The sequence below is a fragment of the Glycine soja genome, chromosome 1 (assembly GCF_004193775.1).
Source record: "Glycine soja cultivar W05 chromosome 1, ASM419377v2, whole genome shotgun sequence".
NCBI lineage: Eukaryota > Viridiplantae > Streptophyta > Magnoliopsida > Fabales > Fabaceae > Glycine > Glycine soja.
The window spans coordinates 42,809,554-42,833,308 of record NC_041002.1 but is presented as its reverse complement, the minus strand read 5'-3'; the positions used below and the strand labels follow the sequence as shown (position 1 = coordinate 42,833,308).

Here is a 23,755-nt window from a genome sequence, read left to right as displayed (position 1 = left end):
CGGTTATGAATAGCCAGATCGCTCAAATGAAATTAATGTCATTATTTTTACTTATCTTTTATTTTCAATAAAAGATAAATAAAGAGGAGCAACTGTTAGACCCTAATTTCATTCAGGTATGATGTTTTGATCATTGCTAGTCAAATTACGGTGTTGGGCACCAATTATAGCACAAGGCCAAGGGTCGCACAGGGTTTTGATGGTTGTTTGTCAGTTTCGAAAACAAAAGCCACAAAAGGGGGCAAAATGATCATTTTATGAAATTTTCTAGACCCTGACTCTCCCAGGCTAGCAACTAGCTTGCTTGGGCCACAAAATACCTTCAGCCTTAAGCAACCAACTCGCATGGGCGAGTTAATGGCTTTTTCTATAAATAGCCATGCAGGGGAAGGGTTTTGGGGGTTTGGGAAGTTTAGAAAGGAAAAATAACGAAAGGAGGAAGGGAAAAAAAAAAAAGAAAAGCAAAGCTAAGGCGCTACCGAATTACAACCGAAGATTATTTCCTACATCAAAATTTGCAGACCTTTTTTTTTGTTTTTCTGACATTTTTCCTTAAATAAACGTTGGTGGTGACTCTCACTCATTTTCTCCCTAAGAGAAAAATGTGCTTTTATGTTAAGTATTTTCTTTTGTCGTCCCATCGTGAGGTAAGTTGCGACAAGTGGACACCAAGATTTCTCGAGATACAATGATAAAAAAGAGAAATTGAGGGTTTCAAGAGAGACGAGGCTTTCAATTCAAGAGAGACAAGGCTTTCAAGGGCCGGGGGATTGAGAAATAGATATTTAAAAACATCAATATCAATTTTTTTAATTGATATTTTCTAAGCAAGCAGAACAGCAAGCAGAACATCGATTTTTTTAAAATCAATATTAATTTTTAAAACCAATGTTAAGAGGAAATCTCAATATTAATTTTTAAAAAACTGATTGAGATCGTTCTATTAATCGATTTTTAAAAATCGATACTAATAATAATATCTTATTTACAAAAATATTCAACGTGTATTTTTTAGCATAATGTTACAAGTCATTTTTTATTAGTAATATTTTTTCTTCCTCCTGAAATGTGTGTTCCAGAGGATAACCACATATTGGCCGACGAAATCTCCCAATTTACACAAATATAAAAATGCTAATTTTAAATAATATTTCTTATTTAGTGATTTTAAATAAAGAAAAAAATGACTCAAACTGCCTGACCTCCCCCAATGAATTCCAAATGCCTGCCGATGGCATCAAATCAAAATGCATGTAGCATTTTTTTAATTACTTTGTGCATCATAATAAAAGATATTGGAAATTAATTAGTTATGAAGTTAATTGGGATAATATATGTTTTATAAGTAAGAGCCTTCACTGTATAACTCATATTTTTCGATCAACTCGAGACATTATCTCATGAATATCAATATGTTCTTTTATTTATCTCTCCTATGTGTTTGATCTCAAGGCAATAATTAACTTTTCTAATTTATTATAGACTTGATACTTATAAAATATGAGTAAATTTTAGGTTTTGAAAAATATTTTTTTTTCAATTTAATTTTGATGTGTAACTTTTATTTTTGTTTAATTTTAGTACTGACAAAAGTTTTATTTTTCTTACAAATTTTTATTTATTTTTTTCCTTAATTTTCGTACCCAAAAAATTTTTATTTTTCAAAAAATACCTACCTGAAAATGATTGATGACAATCATGAAAATACTATAACAAAAATATATATGATAATTTAGGTTACAAAATTAAAATTACCTATTTATCTATTTTACATGTACTAATAATTGTTTAAATTTTTGTATGGATTTCTTTTCTTTCACGAAAGGGAATTAGGGAGTTTCTGTAAGTTGGACACAACACAGGAAATACGATGATTAGTTTGGGCCATTAGTTTTATTTTTGTCAAATCAAAATATGTTAAAACATGATTTTTACTTTCGTTTTTTTAGGTCGAGCTGAGTGTAATCCTATCACCTATTAGGTTGGGGGGAGATAATTACTCTATAAATAAGAACATTCACTGTGTAATTTATATATTTTTCAATCAATTAAATATATTATCTCATTAGAATTTATATATTTTTCAATCAATTAAATATATTATCTCATTAGAATCGATCAATATGCTTTCTCTCTCCCCTTTCATTCATGAATTTGTAATCCACATCAGTACAACAGTTTTGTCTTTGTATGTACACTTTAAAAACTACGCTATATCAATATGCTTTGGAGAAATCGAAAAATACATATAATGTGGATATGGATCATTCTAACAACCCATGTGAGATGCCATCGGAAATGCATAATAACACTGATATCGTTAGCCTGTAATTTTTAAGTTTTGAGCAAGAACTAATTATATTGTAATATATTAATGAAATAATGAAGCTCAAAAGGAAGAGACGTACAGAACTCAAAGTGAGATTTGGTAAAATGTTTATCTCGATGATGTCACATTCCAAAATGGTACATGTATAAAGTCAAAGACATTGCACCCATAATATGTTGTTACATCAGAATATAGCCATCAAGGTCGCTTCTCCTAGCACATGTCCTTCAATGGTTTCTTCCAACAACTTCTCCTTCGTCACCTGCAATCAATGCAACAAATATATTCACGTAAGAAGAACGACTTTTGCCATGGAAACAACCTAAGAAACATTTTACTATAATGGAAGCTACTCTAGAACCACATCATATACAAATTGTTCAATCGCTACTTTTGAATGTTATATTGCATCTCCTCAAGGATTCATCTTAAAGAAAACTCTCAGAAATTTCTTACCACCATATAGTATTGAAATTATTCATATTAATTTAGCATAAATCTCCTTATTAAAATTAAGTATATTTTGAACACTATTTCTTAACGACAATAAAAGAAGGTTATTTTTTACTTTTCAAATTTCAAGAAAATATCTATCTAAAATAGTCTGCTGAGATATTTAATTTTACTTTTCTAGGGGAGGAAGAATTTAATTATTTAATTATATGTCATCCTATTATATATGATGGTATAGTTAAACATGATATCATATATAATATTTACACGCTAAGAGTGTTTCACAATTTAAACTCTAATGCTAATTTTTGTTAAAATTCCTATAATAAATAATTTGTGTACCAACATGAGAAACTGCATCCTATCACAGTCCAGTTATATCAAAGATAGTCTTGTTATTAATTTATCCTACTATATTTGTATACTGGTAATGAACATCACAAAGTCCATACACCCATTTAACATCAAGAAAGCAAAAGAACAAACATTTTCGTTTTCAACGAGCCATTTCTCCATCACAACAAACAAAAAACACATCATACCTTATTACCAAGCTTGAGCTCATCATCCAAAGCATAGAGCCTAAACTGAATCCTGTGGCCAGGCGTGGGCAGCCTGGGCCCATTCCAACCGGTCTTCTTCAGGTCATTGTTCCCCTCCTTGATCGTCGCGTAATCCCCGCCCATCTCGGCAGCCTTGCCGGAGAATCCCTCCGGCAGGCCCTTCACCGTGGCCGGGATGTTTGCGACGACCCAGTGGGTCCATGGCATGATGGGCCCATCTGAATCGGATCCATCGATATCCTCCACGACGAGGGCGAGGGTCTTGGTCCCCTCCGGCAGGTTGTACCACTCCAACGGAGGGGATATGTTCTTCTTCGCACCCTGGCCCTCGTCAGTGTAGTTCCGAGGTAACTTCCCCTCGTTGCTGAACGCCGGTGACACTAGCCTAAACTCTTCGCTGCCATCGCTAGCCATAGTTTTTACAAATTATTACAATCTTTAACGTGCTTTTCTTTTTCTTTTATTGATGGAGTTTTTCGGTTGTATACAGAGGGAAACGTTAGTTATTTATAGAGGAGGAGTGTTCGGAAACTGTTGGGTGCGTGACACGTGGCGAAGCGTGTCGTGACGTCGAGAGGAAGTGAGAAAGAGAGTAGAGAACGTGACGCGTGTTCGAATTCGTGGAGGATATGGAGCGTTCTGGACGAAATTGAAGGATCCAACTCTTCTAAGAAAAGATAGAATTAGTCCATCATAGGGTGCTTCATTTCGTCTTAATTTCTATACTTTTTTATTTCTTTTATGTTTTGTTTATTGTAATAAAACAAAGAAATTAACTTGCAATTTTTTTTAATCTTAAATGACAGCAATGTAAATTTAAGTATGTGTATAATGTTTTCATTTAAAACTTCATTTCATTTTTCCTCTCTTCTTTAGATTTGTCTACTAATGTTTCGTTCGTTCGGAATGCAACATGCTATGACGGTCCAGACTCTAAATAGATGTCTTTGTCATGTGAATGTATAGATTTAAACTCTGCAAAATCGGACTGCACAAGCAAATATGTTCCCATCATGTACACAGTGCAATCAGTATTTATAAATGATACGAGTACGTGGGATTTCTATCTTAATCCCACGTCTATAATTATGTAAAAGTAATAAGATGTTTTGGTCTACATAATTTTATATTTATTTTATCTTTATAATTATATTTATAAATTATTATTTTATTTTTATAATTATTTTTAAAAATCATCCACCGATTATTATTATTTTTTTATTTAAAAAAACATGAAAAAAACAGTTAAACACATTTTTTATAGTATATATAATTGATAATATTTTATTTTAAAATTTAAATTTAAGCCTAATTGAATCCTACAAACTTATAAGATTGTTTTTCCTTAAACAGCCACTACGATTTCACATAAACGCAATAAGAATATGCATAAAAAAAAACCGCAATATGAATGAGGTGTTTGTGACAGAGACCCAACATTAACAATTCAACACACAACATAACACGATTACATGTAAACTCTACACTAATTAAGCTTTCACTTCATTGATAATATATATCACACTCATAGGGATAGTCATAAACATTTGACAAATTACAAAAAAAACACTAACTATAACATTATCAACTATATTAATTAATCACGCTGGCCAATATTTCAAAGAGGCATCAATGTAGGTCGTGTCTTCACCTTGGAAGCTGCATTGTGCCAAATCCTGCATGTTATCATAATCAAACACTGCATTTGGCTGAGGTGAAAAAAACTGTTCAGAAGGGAAATAATAGCAATTATCCCTATTAGGGTGTAACAAAGGTGAGGGTAGTGAAGAAGAAGACTCATAGTTATTATTATTGTTATTATCATTGTCCATGAAGTTGATCATGGTTTGGTGAAGCCAAATCTGGGTCTTGAGGAACTTCACATACTGAATGGCCTCTTCCAGCATGGACACCGTGTCCATCTTGCTTCCACCGGGGACCATGCTCTGCAGGATCTTGAACCTGTCACTGATTCTGTGCCTTCGTTCTCTCGCCGCCACGCTTTGTTGGTCAGTGGAGAGCCTCACTCCTTTGCATTTTCTGGCACCACCCTTTTTCTCTTTGTTTAAACTTTTGTTTGATTTTGAAGAAGAGAATTGAGATAAGGTAGGGTTAGTGGAAGGAGTGTGGTGATCCATTGGAGAAGATGATGGAAGTGGTGATGCTGAGATGAGGGGAGAAGGTAGTGGAATGGAATGAGTTGGTTTTTGGACTTGGTGGGGATTAGGGTCACTTTCAAGGAGGATTTATATCGATAGAAGAGTATGACCGTGGTACAATGATTTCGATTTTGATCTTTGAATGAATGAAAAAGGAGAGATGTGGACGTGTGAGTCTGCCAGTTTTTGGCGTAGGAGGTGGATGCATGACGCATGGATAGTAAATGAAGTATTTCTTGTTTGAGGTCAGTATAATTTTGATCCAAATTTTAAAGTACCCCTTGGTTTAATTAAGTCTAGGTGCATTTGATAAAGAAGTTTTAAAAATTGATGTGTATTGTATATTTTTATATTTTGCTTTAATTTAAATATATTTTATCTTTTTACATTTTAATTTATTTTCGCATTTCTTTTGTTCATTTAAATCAAACGAATCTTAATTATTGTTTGTTCAAAGGTCTTAAATTATCAATAGTTGCATCCTCAATTTTTACTTTTACTGTTGTATTCAACGGTGATAATGAAAAAACTAAGTTCTCATGCATTTATTCCAATCATCTGTCCTTATTCTCCTTCAGAGTAAGTTTTAAATCTTAATGTTACTGAAGGTTGAAAACAACATAAATACTAGTAAAAGACTGAGTTGACTATGTTATAAGTTTCTAATTTTTTTTAAAATTTGATTTTTAGTTTTGGAAAAAAGAAAAACTAACTGGTCAAGAGAAAATACGATTTTGGTGTAAATATGATCAAATTTATGGTTATAGATATTGGTAAATATGATCAAGAAAAAAGAAAAACTAACTGGCGAAGAGATTTTCAAAATATTAATATTTCGGCCGCAATTACAATTACATATTACAATTTGAGAGTTTCTTTTTTATTTATGGTTATAGATATTTGGAATTGGACGGCCAGGCAATAATAATTATTCTGATTTAAGCGGGACCCGATGCTTAGGCCCACCCAAGGTACAGCTTAATTAGCTTAATTTTTCCTTTCTTTTCTTTTTAATTTTCCCTCTTTAATCTTCTTTTGGATATGCTGCTGCGCTTCAGTTTTCGGCTTCCATAATTTCTTAGATTAGGTGTAGTACAAATATCCCTTCACAGTGTGACATGATGACCCACTTGCAAGAAGACTAGAAAGAGAGCAAAATCACAAAGTCATTTGGCTAGTGACTGAGAGAGAAATTAATTAGGCCCTCAAATTTATCTTTTGATTCCAAAGGTCAAGAGGTGATGATCAAAGAGAAAGTAAGTCCCTTTCCCCTGAGATCGAAGCAAAATGTATTTTTGTTGCAGGCATGTCTAAAACGAGTGACGAAATAAGCCATTAGTTGCCTCCCTTTATTGTGTGTGGTTTGTGCTTTTCATCAGGTTGCACACAGTTAAAAGAGAATAACAACTATTCATGTCCTTTTGTCTAAAAAGTATTTTGACTTCATCGATTATTAGTTTTTGTTAAAAATTTAACTGATTATTTTTAATAAAAAATTTCTTAATTAAGTATTGTTTTTATTTATAAAATTCGAAGTCAAAATCCTACGTCAAAAATCTGAGTTCAATTTTAATCTAACCAATGCTACAACTATTCATGGTTTTTATTTCATTTGTAGACTGCTTTTTTTAATCAGATCGGGAAAGAGCTTAAGGTGGAATCAAGCAATCAGCATTTCTTTTCAAGAAAAATACAAAACCAAAGTATCCCACTTCAACATTAAAGCTTTAAACCCTCCAATTTTAAAATCCCACACATCCCGATGGAAACAAAGTTCTGTTTTTTCACCTGCATCTTCCAAAAGCAATGTTTTATCTACATTTCACTGTATAACATTAATTTCTTTTCCCTGACGCTTTTTCTACTATGGAAGGGTCCAGCATGCACGATAAATTTGAACAAAGTGACTTCATCTTAAGTTGCTTCTTTTTATTTATATTATCTCCTTTCGGATAGTGCTTGAAATGCTCTCTTTGTTGCGTCACACGGTATAAGTAAACTTTAATTAAGATTTAGGAGTTCCTCTGCGTTTTGTGACTCCACAATAATGCCCTGCAGGAGCAGAATTTGTTCTGCTATACATAAATGATGACATAGAAGCTTCGTGAGAACTCAAAGCTGAAATATTGGTAGTAACAAGTAACTTATATAGGAGATGGAAATTTTTTTGTAGTCAGACAAAGGGTGAGTACAAGTGTACAACCACAACCACATGTGGATCTGGCTTCTATGATAGCCAGATAGGAGAGGGAAACAAGTGTGTATATTTTTGGTGAATATAATATTGATATGAAATAGTTATTAACTTCACTCTTTTAATTTTTTATTTATAAAATTTAAATTTCAGCTTAACATCACTCAAATTAACATGTTGATAACAAGGGTATATGATTTTTGTAAGTAAAATGTGTATATTTAGACGAGTATTTATAAAAATTAATTTTAGAAATATTTCAAATATATATACTCAATTTTTCGTTTATCTTTTTTTCTACTTTATTTTTTTCTTTTCTTATCCCATTATTTTACATGGGACATTCTTCTCTCTCTCTTTTTTCTGTCTATTTCTATTCTCTTTCCACATCATTAATTCTATATTCTGAGGTGTACTTTTATTATGTCTTAGAAAATTTTGATTTCATAAAATTATCTTGTTTGAAAATGGTTGTGTAAAATTGTCCAACATGTTGACATAATTATCAACATCTCTCCAATAATCATTATATTCTTGCACCATATTTTATAATTGATTTATTTTTTATATTTCTTATTCTTATATTATTTATTTAATGTTTTTTGATATTTTTTCTAAATATAAAAAAATGAATAAGGTTCGATTTTCTTCCCCTTTAAAATGACTGTAGGTTTTTCCAGACCATCGAGTTGCACTTATTACATGTCTTATTGCTTTTGCATATAAAATTCACCAACTTCATATGCACTCTGATTTTACAGCTTCTCTACTCAAACACATCAATCTCTGTCCCCCAAAAATATAGAATAAAATCTAACAAAAAAATTGCAAAGAAAAATAAAGTGAAACACCACACACATCAGTCACTCCACCAGTTCTTTTCCTTGCAGATGCAAATGGAAACGAAGATCATTGAAGTGGACAATTATTAATTTTGGTGAATTTAGTGAACTGGGTAGCTGTTGATTTTGATTGGATTGGACCTGATAAGTGATAACAAAAATCAGATGTGAAGGAGTAGGTGAACCTTTGGATAACTGATTTGATGGTGAAGATAGAGAGATAGATTGCTTGATTAGGTTTGGGTCCCACAGTCAGAGTGGTAAAAATCTGATAGCAATTTGCTAATAATAGTGAGACATTGGCCCTAACAAGGTCTGATGTAGTTCTGAAGAATTGCGAGAGTGTGACTGTTTTGGAGAGAGATATATGTATATGGTTATGGTTACCAGTTACCAACTGTTGTGGTGACGAAAAAAAAAAAAAACAGTTCACAATATTTTGAGTAATGGAAACGTTACCAAAAAGTAGGGTATTGACCGCCACACATTATTACCTTTTAAGTAAGGCAGGGTTCTTATTCAGTTTTTTTAAGATAAAATTATATTTTTAGTTACTCTTTTTTTTTTCAATTTCAAATTTTATCTCTTAATAAAATTATTTATGAATTTTATTATTGTATTTAATCAAAACATACAAGGTTAATTTTCCAACCCACAATTAAGCATTGACGGTTAAGAGACATATTAACTATCACGTGTCACATTCTTATTGGATGATTATTGTCACGTGTCATGTTGTGAACTTCATGGAAGATGAAATGTATTGTTATTTTCATTGACCAATCAAAACATGATATGTGGCAATCATCATCCAATAAAAATATAACTCGTGACAGTCAACATTATTTTATAACAGTCAACATCCAATTGTAGGTTGAGGGACTAAAATTGCTTGATTTAATTAAATATGAGGACAAAATTCGTGAATAATTTTACTCGTACATAAAATCTGAAATTAGAGATAAAATGGGGAACCAATTTATAATTTTGCTTTTTTTTAAGTAGAAATAATAGATAAATTAGTTTAAAATTTAATTATTTAAAATCTAAATTTTCATTTCTAACTAATTTTTTAAACTGAATTTATGAAATTAAAAGCATTTGATACAACTAATTATTTAATAAATTATAAATATCAAATGATATATATATATATATATATATATATGATTTTTATATAAAATTTGTTTTATTTTGCATATAAAAGATAATTTTAAATAATTATAATTTTATTATTTTTAACTCTTATCCATTTTTTAATATTAAATTATTTTTTTGAAAAAAATAATATAAGTAACATAATAATTAAAATTAAAGTGTATTAGTAAAAAATATAACCCGCTCTAAAAAATATTAAAAAATAACCCGAAAAATAGTAAATGTAATTGCAAGGGAGGAAAGCATGGGGGCGGTGTATTGAAGTTCAGAGGTGGGTATTATCAATTATGGTGGTAAGCATGAGGTTTTTTTTCTGAATTAAAAAAAGGATAAAGGAGAATTTTTATTAAAATATTAATGATAAAAATAAAAATAGAACAAACTCTAATTTTGTTATCTTAAATAAAAAATTCATTTGCCTAATACTTGTGTTTTGTGATCGAGTAAAGACTAGTCAGTATCCACACATAGCCTTGGTGGGCCTAGCGAAATCCCTAGCTCTTAGGTGATCATTGAGATAGAAGAAAGGGGTTGCAAAAAGAATGGGAGAAAAATTAAAATTAATCATATTCTTAAAATTCAAACCTGTGTTAGATTTAGGGTGTGTGTTGAGACAACCGTGAAAATAGATTATTATAATAATCGATTAAAATCATAATTAATTTCTGTTTAGGTAAGTTTATTGAAAAGTAATTTGAAAATAATTAATTTTATTTGGATGCAATAAAAAATTAGGTTTTACAAAGTAAAATAGTATAAAACAGTTGAAAGGAAAAATAAACTGTTGAAAAATAATCATAAATAACAAATTTCGAGTTTCATAAAAATAAATTTTTTAAATAATTTTTTTAATAAATTTAACCTAAGATCTCAAACATCTAGCTTATTTTGGAAATAACTTATTTTTGAAAAAAGAAAACAGCTGCAATTTTAGATTATAAATTATTCCAAACATGCTTGCGTACTAGAAAATAGCTTTGCGGGATAAAAAGCATCAATATTAGCGGGGTGTTAGGTTATTTTTATAATAACTTCTATTTGGATAGTGATTCAATAAGTAATAAAAAGTTTGAAAAAGTAAAAATTTTAAAAAGAAATAAGTTAAAAAACATATATTAAAGTAAAAAAATATAAATTCATAAAAGATGAGAATTGAATATATATATATATATATATATATATATATATATATATATATATATATATAATGACTTCTTGAACTTTTAGTTAATTTTAATGGTAGGAATTGCTGAAGAATTAAATGATAATGCTTTAACTCTCTCTAAATTGATAATTAACAATTTTATTTATAAATTTTTAATACTAACCATCAAATTATGTGATTTTGACATATGTACAACAAGATTCCTAAATATCTTTATTTAATGCTATTAAACGTCTTTATATAACTTTTTCATACGTCAACTGATATTCGATTGTAGAACAAAAATTCTATTTTTAAATGCTTCCCATCCCACGTGTTTTAAAGAAATTATGGTACTGTCACTTCCAATTGAAATAATTCTCTTGGTTGGCATACTTATCTTAAATTTTAGATCATATTTTGTTCGCTTTGAATGAACTCTCCTACTCCCCTCGAGATAAGTATATCCAAATATGAATTACATAACTCATGATTTTATTGCTTGAAATCCATAACAAAATTTTATTTTCCTTGTGCATTTCAAATGTAGGTCTAATGTACAGTGGATACGTGTTTTACTCAAGCCCCACTCCATTGACGAGCCTACATTGAACAACACTTAATGCTACATACTCCTATGTATCATTGATATCAGCCAACACCTACAATCTTAATTCTTACATATTCACACAGAGATTCCAGAATATATATTCAATGAATGAGGAAACTCAATTGTTGGAGGATGGCCGTATGGCCTGTTCGACTATCATGTCTTGATTATGATTCGACTATAGATCATAGCAAAAGGACCAGGTAAACACGCATACCTCCAAATGTGTTTTTAATACCTCTAATTATATAATTTCTTTTTCTGATTTTATTTAAATTTAGTATATTTTAATGTTATATTTAATAAAATATTTTCCTTCTATTTTATCACTAGAGATCAAAAGTATATAATTTTTTTTGGTTTAAACATCTTTTTAATCCTTGTAATTTAATGTTTTATTTTTTTACTTTTAATCCTTACAAAATTATTTTTTATTTTTAGTTCTTACATCTTGCAAATTATATTTATTTTATTTTTTGTCTTTATGAAATTTTAAACAATATTTTTTATTATTCAAAGTGTTCTATAAACTATTTTAAGGATTAAAAATAAAACAAACATAACTTGGACTAAAAACAAGTTTACAAAGACAAAAAACAAAAAAAATACTAAATTACAAGGATTAAAAATATGTTTAAATCTAATTTTTTTTATAAATTTTAAAATTTAAATAGGGACTTATTTAATAAAAAATTATATTTTGAAGGATTATAAAGATATTAAAGTATTAATAAGTTAATACATTGTATGATTATTTTTAAATAGTATAAAATTTAAAAAGTATTGGTCAAAAGAAAATTACTTAAATTGATAAAAAAAAAATTATGTATGTTTAATTCATATAAAATAACTTAGGAATGCTTAAGTTTGAAAAAAATGTGTACAAAGATAATTGAATTTTTTAATTTGAAAATATAAATAGTTATAATACGGAAGTATAGTAATTAATTTTAAAATAAATAATTTTTTTTTAAAAATAAATTAAAAAATAATTATAATTTAATTATTTTTAAAATATAACTCAATACCAATAATGGTAAATATATAAGTCATGTTTGACAGCTTCTAAAAGAAAATAAAAGAATAAAATATATGTCCATTTTCAACAACAAAGGCTTACCGACATGTTTAATGGTCAAGATATTATATGATAAAATATAAAAGTAGAATAAGAATAATAAAATAAGCATATAATAAATTTTAATTCTATCTAATGTTTGTTTGGTATACATTGTCTTCAATTTGATATGAACTATAGAGATCGATGGATGGCGGTGATGACAACGGTGATAATAGTAGTGGTGACAATGGAGTTACAATGGCAACAATGGTGATTATAATAATGGTGACGGTGACTACTATGGTGATTATGAGAGTGATGACAGTAGTGTGCTACAAAAAAAAAGAGTATTTTCGACTGCCAAAATTCGTTGGTAACCTCAAAAATTCGTCGGTAATTCAAAATTTTCGATGAACAAAAATCCAATAGAAAAATGGTCGTAGAAAATTCTAACCAATTGATTTTTGTCGTCTGTCAGAAATTTCTGACCGAACTATCTGTTGGTAATTTCTGACAAAAATATTCGTCGAAAAATCTATTGGTAATTCTATTTTATCAAGAATTGTTTATTTCATTTTTTTATTTTTATTATTTAACATCGATAATTTAAGAATTATTTTTTGCATTTATATTATTTAATGCGAAATTTTAATTAATACATACATGTAATTAACGAAATACTCAAATTCATAAATTCAAAACAAATAGTAAAATAAATCATTAAGTTAAATTGAAAATAAATCTAAAAGAAAAGCACAATGTGTAATATGTCAATAGTAATTTTGTGTTGCTAAATCAATAATCAAAATATTCATTGAAAGAGTGTCTCGGTTGGTCATCGTTTTGCTACTCGTCATCTGACTACTGGTCATCTGGTTGGTCATTGTCTTCTTCCTGCTACTAGTCCTGCTGCTAGTGAGGTTGTTGATGTTGATAAATAATGTTCCGCACTTCAGGAGGTAGGAATTAAAGGACAACTGACTAAAATACATGTATCTCCTCCTTTGATTGATGAAGCTCCTCCCTTAGTCAGTTAATCTTCGCTGAATCTTGAATGCGACTAGAAGATCCTTGTGTATGCTAAATGATGTTATCATTTCCACATTTATAAGAATGAGCAAGATCTCTAACACCATAAAGGTATCCCTTACGCTTTGGCCTCGCAACTCCAACCCCACACTGACTCCTAAGTCTTTGTTCTTCAGCAGGGTCTAAAGGAGAGAGTTGTGATTCACCAACACTTGATGCAACATCAGACCTAACTTGAGATAATCTAGCCTCAAATTCTTCTTGTCATTCATAAACAATTATTATTTCATAAATATAATAAACATTTAAAAAATGCAATATAATGATCTCACATGTGTCTGCCTAGATCTATCATCGACAAATTGACCAGTATGATTTCTAAATGAGTTTACTGAAAGACCTCATCTATGTATGCAGATCGACCAAGCTCCTCTGACTATTAACAAACATTGCAAAATAAACATTAAGCGATAAATTAAACAAGTACAAAGAAGTATGTATTATAATTTTAATGTACATACCAAGCAAATGGTGTGATCCTACAAGCTAATAGAACCACCTGTGTGCATACACCCACCCCTTTTAGATGTTCGATTTTTTTGGCCTATGCACACTTGGAACGATACCCAAGTGCATTCCAATGTGATAACTAATTGTTCTAGACACGATCTCCAATTCAATATGGCCTTTTATTTTCATTTCGAGCATCCTTAAGCATCTCAGAAAGTCTATTAAAGGCTTTTAAGTTAAAAGCTTTCTTAATTTCATTCTCTTTGTCGGGTCTCTAGACCAATTTTCTCTAAAGTGTGACAAATTTATCAAATGTTACACAATTAGCAAAATACCAATTTTAAAATTTCAGATCAAATAAAACAAAATCAACATTATTATTCATTTCAACCATTGAACTAATTCATTAACAGAAGGATAAGTTACCTTAAAATGTTGGGGAAAAAAAAGTTCTTAATGATCTTTTGGAATTACTCCCCGTGTAGGTGATGGGTGACCAAATTGTTGCCTAATGGACAATGTGACAGCCTTTGCCACAACCTTAGATGGATGAAACCAAAATAGAAAAAATAATTCGTGGAAAAGTAAAAGATCAAATGATGTATCATATATAATGATAATTATACAAATTTTGCAATACTTACGCTCCATTAATAAGTGTAACCATAGGACAATCATTGAGGGGGGGGGGGGTCTTCTATGGCCAAATTTGGAACGTCTTCATCAATAGGCATGTTTGCTACAGCCGAGGATGGGGATGGTGTGAATGTAGGTACCGGGGATGGTCCACGAGCATCAAGATGAGAAAGAGATGGTTTAACTTCAGTCGGAGATGGAGATGGTGTAAGTGCAACATTGAAAGATTTGACTGGCATGGATACAGTAGACAGGGATAGGATAAATGATGACAAACTATCTTTGGGTGGTAGTAGTCTAACCACATATCATTTTTTCTTCCTACTTGTCGTTTTCCCATTGGAGTCGTGGGGTTGAAGAGGGTCAGTACCACCTGATGACATATCTATACATAGAAAAATAATATTACAAATAATTAATCAAATAGAATATTAGGATGAATTAAAATAACTAACAGATTTCCATTTCACACAAAAATAAAATACTTTCAACTTCATTGACTTCGTTGACATGTGACATTTCCTCTACTTAGCAAGGCACATCAACTTGTACATTATCGGATTCTATGTAACCCCTTGGCTTTGTTTTAATTGCAACACACCAACCACGCTTGTCCCTTCTTGTTGCTGGATATGACACATAATACACTTGCCTTACATTATGTGCACTGATGAATGGATCAAACAAATTATATCTTGTATTCATTCGAACTTCCACAGTGTCATATTTAGGATCAACTCTTGTTCCTCTACTTGTTGGATCAAACCAGTGACAATAAAATAATGCTAAACGCTTAGGATAGCTTGTAGTATTATACTCTAGCTCATATATATGTTGAATGACCCCATAAAAATCATTTATGCCTCCTTCTGTGAGGCCCTTTGCGTGAACCCTACTATTTATCGTTTTTTTCCCCTCAATCCATGCTTGAGTATGGAATTTATACCCATTGACAAAATATGTGTGTCATTCTCTAACGTAACTCATAAGACCATACGATAAATCCTTTAAGTGTTGGTTTCTCACATTTATAGGCTTATTTATAACCTACAAATACAAAAGAGTATGAACAGTTATATTTTATTTACCATAAAATAGAAAAATAAAATAAACTATAACATACATACTTATTCCTGGAACCAAGTAGGAAAATATGCATGTAGATTATGAGTAGAGGCATTTGATTGGGATTGCAATAATGAACTATCCAAATATAATGCATGACGGTTAATATTTGGAGTATAATGCAATTGACAACAATAATTTTTGAAACCTATAGGGCATAGATGGTCCAACTTACTCAAGGTATGACTTAACTTCGACACAGTTAATCAACACATGAACATGGATTGAGTCTTTCTCTTCATCGGTTAACTAGTGAATGAACTCCTTCACATAAGGATAACTTTGCTAGTCAAACACTGATAACATTGGTGGACGCCTTTTAGTTTCAATTGGAATTTGATTCCTAATATTGCACTGCAACAACATAAAGTTGTTGAAATAAGGAAAACAAAAATGAGTTGTCTCATGATGTAAGTAAGACGTGGAAATGGATCCGTCAACCTTGCCCTTATTTTTCACTACTTGTTTAGAATCATCCATGAATCTACAAATTCGCATAACCAAGTCATGATTGATGAGCATTAAACAAATGAATTTTAAATAAAATAAAATGATGATTTTATTACCTTTCAAATTGATACATCCATTTATATTAAACTAGTCGACCAAGTCTAGCTTCATATGCCAGATGAATAGGCAAATGTTCCATTGAATAAAAAAAACCAGGGGGGAATTTTCTCTCCAACTTGCACAAAATGAATGAAGTATTTTGTTCCATTCTACTTAGGTCATCCTCCATTAAAGTTGTAGAACACAAATCTTTGAAGAAATGACTTATTTCAATAAGCGGATTTAAGACATGTGGCAATAATGAGCTAAAAGCAATAGGAAGTAAACACTCCATGAATACATGACAATAATGGTTTTTCATCCCATGCATGATTTCCTTATCAACATTGGCACATCTCATCAAGTTGGAAGAATAACCATTTGACATTCTTAGTTCTTTTATCCATTGACAGACAAACTTTGTTTGGCCTGCAGTTAAAGTGTAATTTTCTTTTGGCTTTAACAACTTCCCATTAGCCCCGACTTCAGCTCCAAGTCTTCCTGCCAACAATACAAAGCTAAGTCCATCCTAGCCTTCTCATTGTCTTTTATCTTACCACTGATATTCATGACAGTGTTGAATATGTTGTTAAAGAAATTTTTTTCTATGTGCATAACATTAAGATTGTGTCGCAACAAATTATCTTTCCAATACGAAAGATCCCATAAGATATTTCTTTTTGTCCAATGATGACACTCCCCATATTCATGTACTATTGGTGGTGGCAAACCAGTTTCTGTGACTTTTGGCAAATCCCTAACCTTATGCCAAACTTGTGTAGGTGTCAACATACGCAGTGGCTCATCCATTTCTACTTTCCCTTTTTAAAGCATTTTTGTTCCTCCTAAATGCATGATTGTGACACCCTGGAAATTTCTACCCGGAATTTTCGGAAACGATGTATTTTGAATGATTATATATATATAAGTATTATTCAGTGTATATGCATATATATTCTTGGTAGAAGTAGGAATAGTGGGGGCAAGATACGCGGGTTAGGCTAATTAAGGAAGAGAAATCCATAACTGGGAGGTTATGGGTTAATTCTTAATTAATTAGTCTAAAAATCATCGTTTTGCGTGTGACTTAAAATTTAACAAAACCAACCTCTGAACCACGCTCGGGGTTTTATTCTGAGCGTTTTGATATATATATTGCCTACTTTCGAAAACTGGCCCCGACGGACGCAGAGAAACGCGAGGAACTGGAACCAGAGAAACGACATGCAAACCGAGGCAGGATTTTAGCGTTTCAAAAAGGTCAGATTTTTCTCACTTTCTATGGCTGTGTATGGGTCACATCAAAAGAGAAAGTGGACCCTTTTTGCTCCACTCAAATGGAGACATGTGGCATAGCTTAAATAAAATAATAAGAAAAGAGGAAAAAACCTTTTTTTTAAACTAAAAAGCAACTCTCTCTCTCTCCTCACTCAGCCCAAATTTCAGACAGCTCTCTCTCCCTCTCCCTCACGTTTCTTTTTCTTTCTCCTTCATTCTCCATTGAAGCCCCAACAAAGCTCCAACCTTTGGTCATCATTTCTGCTCCAAATTATGAAAGGAGGGCATTTTCGGAGTCATGAAGCGCATCTCTACGTGTGGGACCTCGAAATTTCAGGTTTGGGTGGACTTCTTTCTCTCTTGATTTTCGTGGGTATTGGGTTTTGGGAGATATGATGGGTAGTTTTGCTAGGATTCTGCTTCATGATAGTTATTTGTGAAGAAATTTGTTGAAAGCATGTTGAACTTGCCATGTTTGGATGAGTTAAGCATACCCATTCTATTTTAGGGTTTTTATGATGATGCTTGTGATGTTTATGTGCTGAAATTACTTATGGAAAACTATTAGAGATGAAGGGTAGCATTAACCTAGGGTTAGAAGGTGAGAGTATGGTGTTGTGAGTGGAAAAAGAGTGAGATTTTGAGAGTTGGAAGGCCAAATCTGGATTTAGTGGTATTTGGAGGTTAGAGTGAGTTAATCCTAGCTTGAAATGTCATTTAAGACTTATGAAAAAGTTTGGGCTGTGCTAGAGAGAAAAACAAATGACCAAAGTGAACAAAGAGCCATTTCTAGGGTAAATTTGGGTGTTGAGGAGTCAAATTTTGATTCAGTGAAATTTTAGGTGTAAATCCAGTTTGAACAAGTTTAAATCGATGTTATAGACTTGTGTGAGGTGAGAGTTTGCTCCAAATTTATCCCATTCTCAATTTCACTTTTCAAACCTTGAAAATCCATTAAATTGAGGGGTTTTGGATACCTAGATTTCGTGTTGTTGTGGTTTGAAGCTTGACTTTGGTTTAGACATGATTGATACATGATTTGGGACTTGTAGGATTTTATTTGGGCAAGATTGGATGAAGGCAAGAGTGGTTTTCGAAAATCTGCACTTATGCAGAATTTTGCTGTCAAATAGGTGCAGCAGAATTTTGGCCTTGTGCAGAAAAATGCTTGTGTATGGTTGGCTGTGGAAAGAGTAGTACAGAATGAGTTCTGGATGTTTGCTAGTAGATCCCAATGGTCAAAATGTAGACTTATGTACTAGAGACTTCCATTAAAATTTTCGAGTCGATCCAACGGTTAACGTATTGGAAAGAAGGAAATGTTACTGGAATCTTTAAGTGAGAAAAAGCTGTGATTTTGGTTTGAGTTTTGGGCAGAGTTTTCTGCCTTTGCCCTATTTTGCTTGGTTTGTTAGTTTGTGATGATTTGGATGTTGAATTGCCTGGATGTTGTGGAAGCTTGGGAGGATTGATGGGGACCCGGCGTTAAGAGGAACGAGGATAAGGGCTACGTGGGAGTACGTGAGCTCAGTTGGAGGTGGGCAACAGGGGATGGTGGTTTTATACGTGATTTGTGGATGTGGAGAATTGTTGTGCACCATCGCCTGATCGCCACCTAGTACCACATGTGATGGGTACCCCATAATCCTACAAGCTTGAGATGAGGAAGTGTAGAAGGGTGAAACTTCCTGCTTTTATTCGTTGACCACAGAGTGGTACCTGGAGATATGTCGCGGGGGTCAGGAGACCTTGGGGACGTCAGGTGGGGTGCTATTGCCCAAAACCAAGCTTGACCAATCCCGACCCAACCCGAGCATAGTCAGTCAGTGAGAACCTGTGATGTACCTAAACAGGCGAGCTCCTGGCAGTCAACAGATAAAGGAACAAAGACCACAAAGCAAGGAAGCTTGTGTGGTGGCTAGCCAGCTGTGAACTTTGATTGATATATGGGTTATGGCCTCTGGTAATCGATTACCAAGGGTGGGTAATTGATTACAAGGCTTAAAAATGAAGACAAGAGACTAAGATGGTCTCTGGTAATCGATTACCAAGGGGTGTAATCGATTACCAGGCTTGAAAACGAGGTCTGGAAGCTAGGAAGGCTTCTGGTAATCGATTACCAAGGGAGTGTAATCGATTACCAGGCTTAGAAATGGGACTGGAAGATTGGAGGCCTATGGTAATCGATTACCAGTCTGTGTAATCGATTACACAGAGGAATGGGTCACTGGTAATCGATTACCAGGTATGTGTAATCGATTACACAGTGCTTCTTTTCAGGTTTCATGTCCTGAAGCTGTGTGATTCGAGTTTGGCCTCTGGTAATCGATTACCAAGGCTGTGTAATCGATTACCAGAGATGAAAAGCCTTGAGATACCCCTTTTACTTGCATGTAGTGGTTATGAGGCACATTGTGTTGCTATGTAGTTAGATATCGCGTGAAAGAGTCTACCCTTTTCTTTTCTTTCTTGTAGATCGGGATGGCGGTGCAACTAATCCATGATCGAGTGAAGATGGAGTGCCTAGAGGGAGCTTAGGAGACCCTCGAAGGCAACGCGAGGTGCTGATTTCGGGGCACGATTCGGTTCACGGCTACTTCATTGGTGCATCCAGATGAACCCGCGCGTACGCTTCAGCGCACTGTGGAGTGGATACTACCCACGCCTACACCATATCGTCTAGTGGAGCCAGTCCAAGTGATCGAGGTAACGTCATCTGAGGAAGATCTTGAGGAGGATCTTGAGGAGCTACCTCCTGAGCCTGCTGTGGATGCTCTTGACTTTCTAGAGGGTGATGAGGATCTCCTTCCTGAGGTGGAATCTCCCGAGGACGTCATGTCGGCATCTGAGGCTGACTCTACAGAGGATAGTGGCCCTGGAGAGATGGCGATCAGTGGAGGCTCTTCATCCTAGTGGACAGCTCTTTGGACTAGTCTTATATACTTTTTGAGGGTGGGTGTATCTAGGACTGACTGTTAGGTTTACTCTTTTGTTTTGTATGGGTAGACCCATTGTATAGGAATTTGATGATTGTATACATGTGGCTGAAGTTACTACAGTGGATACTTTTGCTCTGGATGACACTATGTGTTTTGTAAAACTCCCATGTTTTGGACAGCGTTAAATGATGAATGTATTTATGTTTTATCTTGTTATTTGAAAAGAAAGCGTTAGCAAACTTCAATTGCAAAAGAGTTTATCGACCGTATTTTACTCTTTTATTTTCACGTGACGACCTAAAGTAATGGCTGGTACATTCTTCCTTTTGAAACAGCAATATAGTTTAGAGATTATGAGCGGTAAGAAAGAAATGATTCCGAATAGAGTTGTGAACTGGCCATTCAGGACTCTATAGTGAGGATTTTCCTTCTAAACCTAGTTATTGTGAAAAGAGAAAGATATGAAAAAGAAAAAGAAGAAGAAAAAAAAATTTACCATGGTTTTTGTTATTTAAATTATTACTATTAAACCAGTCATTAATTTAGGGACGCCACAATGATCACTTGGTAAGAACCTACGATGACAATCAAACTAATAAATTTTTCCTCCATTTTCCAACTAGAAGGCCTTTGTTTCCTTTATGCAATACAGATGGACAAGCCAATCTACCATGTGTCCCCCAACTAGATAACATGCCATAAGCAAGAAAATCATTAATAGTCCACATCAAAGCTGCCTTCATCATGAAATTTTATTTTCTTGAAACATTGTAAGTGAGAACACCATTCCACAATTTCTCTAGATCATCAATCAAAGGTTGTAAATAAGCATCAATACCAACCGTTGGATTAAATGGGCCTAGTACGACACAACTCAAAAATATTGGATCAAGTGGCCTCGGAATAATTAAGAAGGGGGGCTTGAATTAATTATGAACGTGTCTTGACTAATTAAAAATTTATCCTTTGTAATATTACTAGATTCAGTTAGGATTTACTACTAAGTTATGAGAAAGTAAAGAACATAAACAATAACTTAGACAAAAGTAAAGCGAAAATAAAAAGTGCACAGCAGAAAGATAAAAAGTGTAGGGAAGAAAAAGACAAATACAAGATTTATACTAGTTCGGCAACAACCCGTGCCTACATCCAGTCCCCAAGCAACCACCGGTTCTTGAGATTTCCAATAACCTTGTAAAATCCTTTACAAGCAAAGATCCACAAGGGATGTACCCTCCCTTGTTCTCTTTGAACAACCAAGTGGATGTACCCTCCACTTGAACTAATCCACAAGAGATGTACCCTCTCTTGTTCCTAGTATAACAACCCAAGTAGATGTACCCTCTACTTGTACCACAAAGGATGTACCCTCCAATGTGTTAAGACAAAGAATTCTTAGGCGGTTAGTCCCTTGAATCTTTGTAAGGGGAAACAAAAGATATCTCAGGCGGTTAGTCCTTTGAAATCTTTTGTTTAAAGGGAAGAGGAAGAATCAAAAGAATTCTCAAGCGGTTAGTCCTTTTAATCTTTTGGCAAGAGAGAGAAGGAAGAATCAAAAGAATTCTCAGGCGGTTAGTCCTTTGAATTCTTCTGGCAAGAGAGAGAAGGAATGAAGAAGAAGAATAACACAAGTTTTTGGACGATGAACTTTTCTTGAATAAAGAAAGTTTTGAACAAAAACTCTTAGAAGAATGCTTTGAATGAATGAAAGAAATCTGAAAATTCTCACTTTAAAATTCGTGCCATGGTCACAAATTTATAGTCATTTGATGACTCAAGTTAAAAGTTTATGACTCTTGGCAATTTCTTTAAAACTAGTCACTTTTTAAAAGTTGTGACTCTTTTGAAAACTAGTCACTTAAAGGTTATGACTTTTGAAAAAATCTTCAGAAACAAGTCACTTTAAGAATTGTGACTTTTGGTAATTTATTTTTCAAAATAAGTCACTGGTAATCGGTTACCATCATAGTGTAATCGATTACACATCAACAGATGTGACTCTTCATGTTTGAATTTGAAAATCAAAACATTTAGAAACACTGGTAATCGATTACAAGTATTGTGTAATCGATTACACAAGTTTGAAATGATTTGAAAATTTTTTACACAAGTTGTGACTCTTGAAATTTGAAATCTAACGTTTTAAAACTTTGGTAATCGATTGTTGGATCAAGTGGCCTCAGAATAATTAAGAAGGGGGGTTGAATTAATTATTCCTAAACCTTTACTAATTAAAAAATTACTCTTTTAAGGCTTTTACTATGTTGTTAAGAGAATAAAGAGTAGAAGAGAATCTTAACCAAAAGTAAAAGCGGAAGTTAAAATGCACAGCGGAAAGTAAAAGAGTAGGGAAGAAGGAGACAAACACACAAGAGTTTTTATACTGGTTCGGCAACAACCCGTGCCTACATCCAGTCCCCAAGCGACCTGCGGCCCTTGAGATTTCTTTCAACCTTGTAAAAATCCTTTTACAAGCAAAGATCCACAAGGGATGTACCCTCCCTTGTTCTCTTTGAAACCCTAGTGGATGTACCCTCCACTAGAACTGATCCACAAGAGATGTACCCTCTCTTGTTCTCAGTCAAACCCAAGTAGATGTACCCTTTACTTGTACCACAAAGGATGTACCCTCCAATGTGTTAAGACAAAGATCTCAAGCTGTTAAACCTTTGAAACATTGTGAATGGAGATACAAAAGAATTCTCAGGTGGTTAGTCCTTTGAAATCTTTTGTATATGGGAAAGGGAAGAATCAAAAGAATTCTCAGACTGTGTCTTATTGAATTCTTTGACAAGGGAGAAGGGAGACACAAAAGAATTCAGGCGGTTAGTCCTTTGTTCTTTTGGAAAAGGGAGAAGAGAGACACAAAAAGAATTCAGGCGGTTAGTCCTTGGCGAATTCTTTTTGGCAAAGGGAGAAGGGATGAAAAGAATGAATAACACAAGTTTTCAAGGTTTAGAAAACCAGAAAACTTTGGAAAGCTTTTGGCACAAAGAAGAAGAAGAAGTTCAAAGAGATTCAAGGCTTGTAAAGGATTGTAATGAATTGATTGGATTGTTAAAAAGATTATTTAAAATGTAAATCAAAGTCTTGCTTTTATAGACTCTTCATGTTTGGTCAAGAGAACCATTAGAAGAGTTATAACTTTTAGAAAAACTTAAAACCAATTTGAAAAAG

The 23,755-nt window shown here is 32.9% G+C and overlaps 2 protein-coding genes across 2 annotated transcripts; both read right to left on the bottom strand.

Moving 5' to 3' along the window:
- Positions 1-2,339: 2,339 nt before the first annotated feature.
- On the bottom strand, positions 2,340-3,837 carry LOC114416307 (UPF0098 protein TC_0109-like). The gene is made up of 2 exons (XM_028381172.1): positions 3,325-3,837; positions 2,340-2,591 (listed from the first exon to the last, which is right to left on the bottom strand). Exons 1-2 carry the CDS (start codon positions 3,757-3,759, stop codon positions 2,514-2,516), a joined length of 513 nt encoding a protein of 170 aa, XP_028236973.1. The 5' UTR covers positions 3,760-3,837; the 3' UTR covers positions 2,340-2,513.
- A 1,109-nt stretch (positions 3,838-4,946) lies between these two features.
- On the bottom strand, positions 4,947-5,483 carry LOC114379091 (transcription factor bHLH140-like). The gene has a single exon (XM_028337694.1). The coding sequence runs from the start codon at positions 5,481-5,483 to the stop codon at positions 4,947-4,949; it is 537 nt and encodes a 178-aa protein (XP_028193495.1).
- Between the last annotated feature and the right edge of the window lie 18,272 nt (positions 5,484-23,755).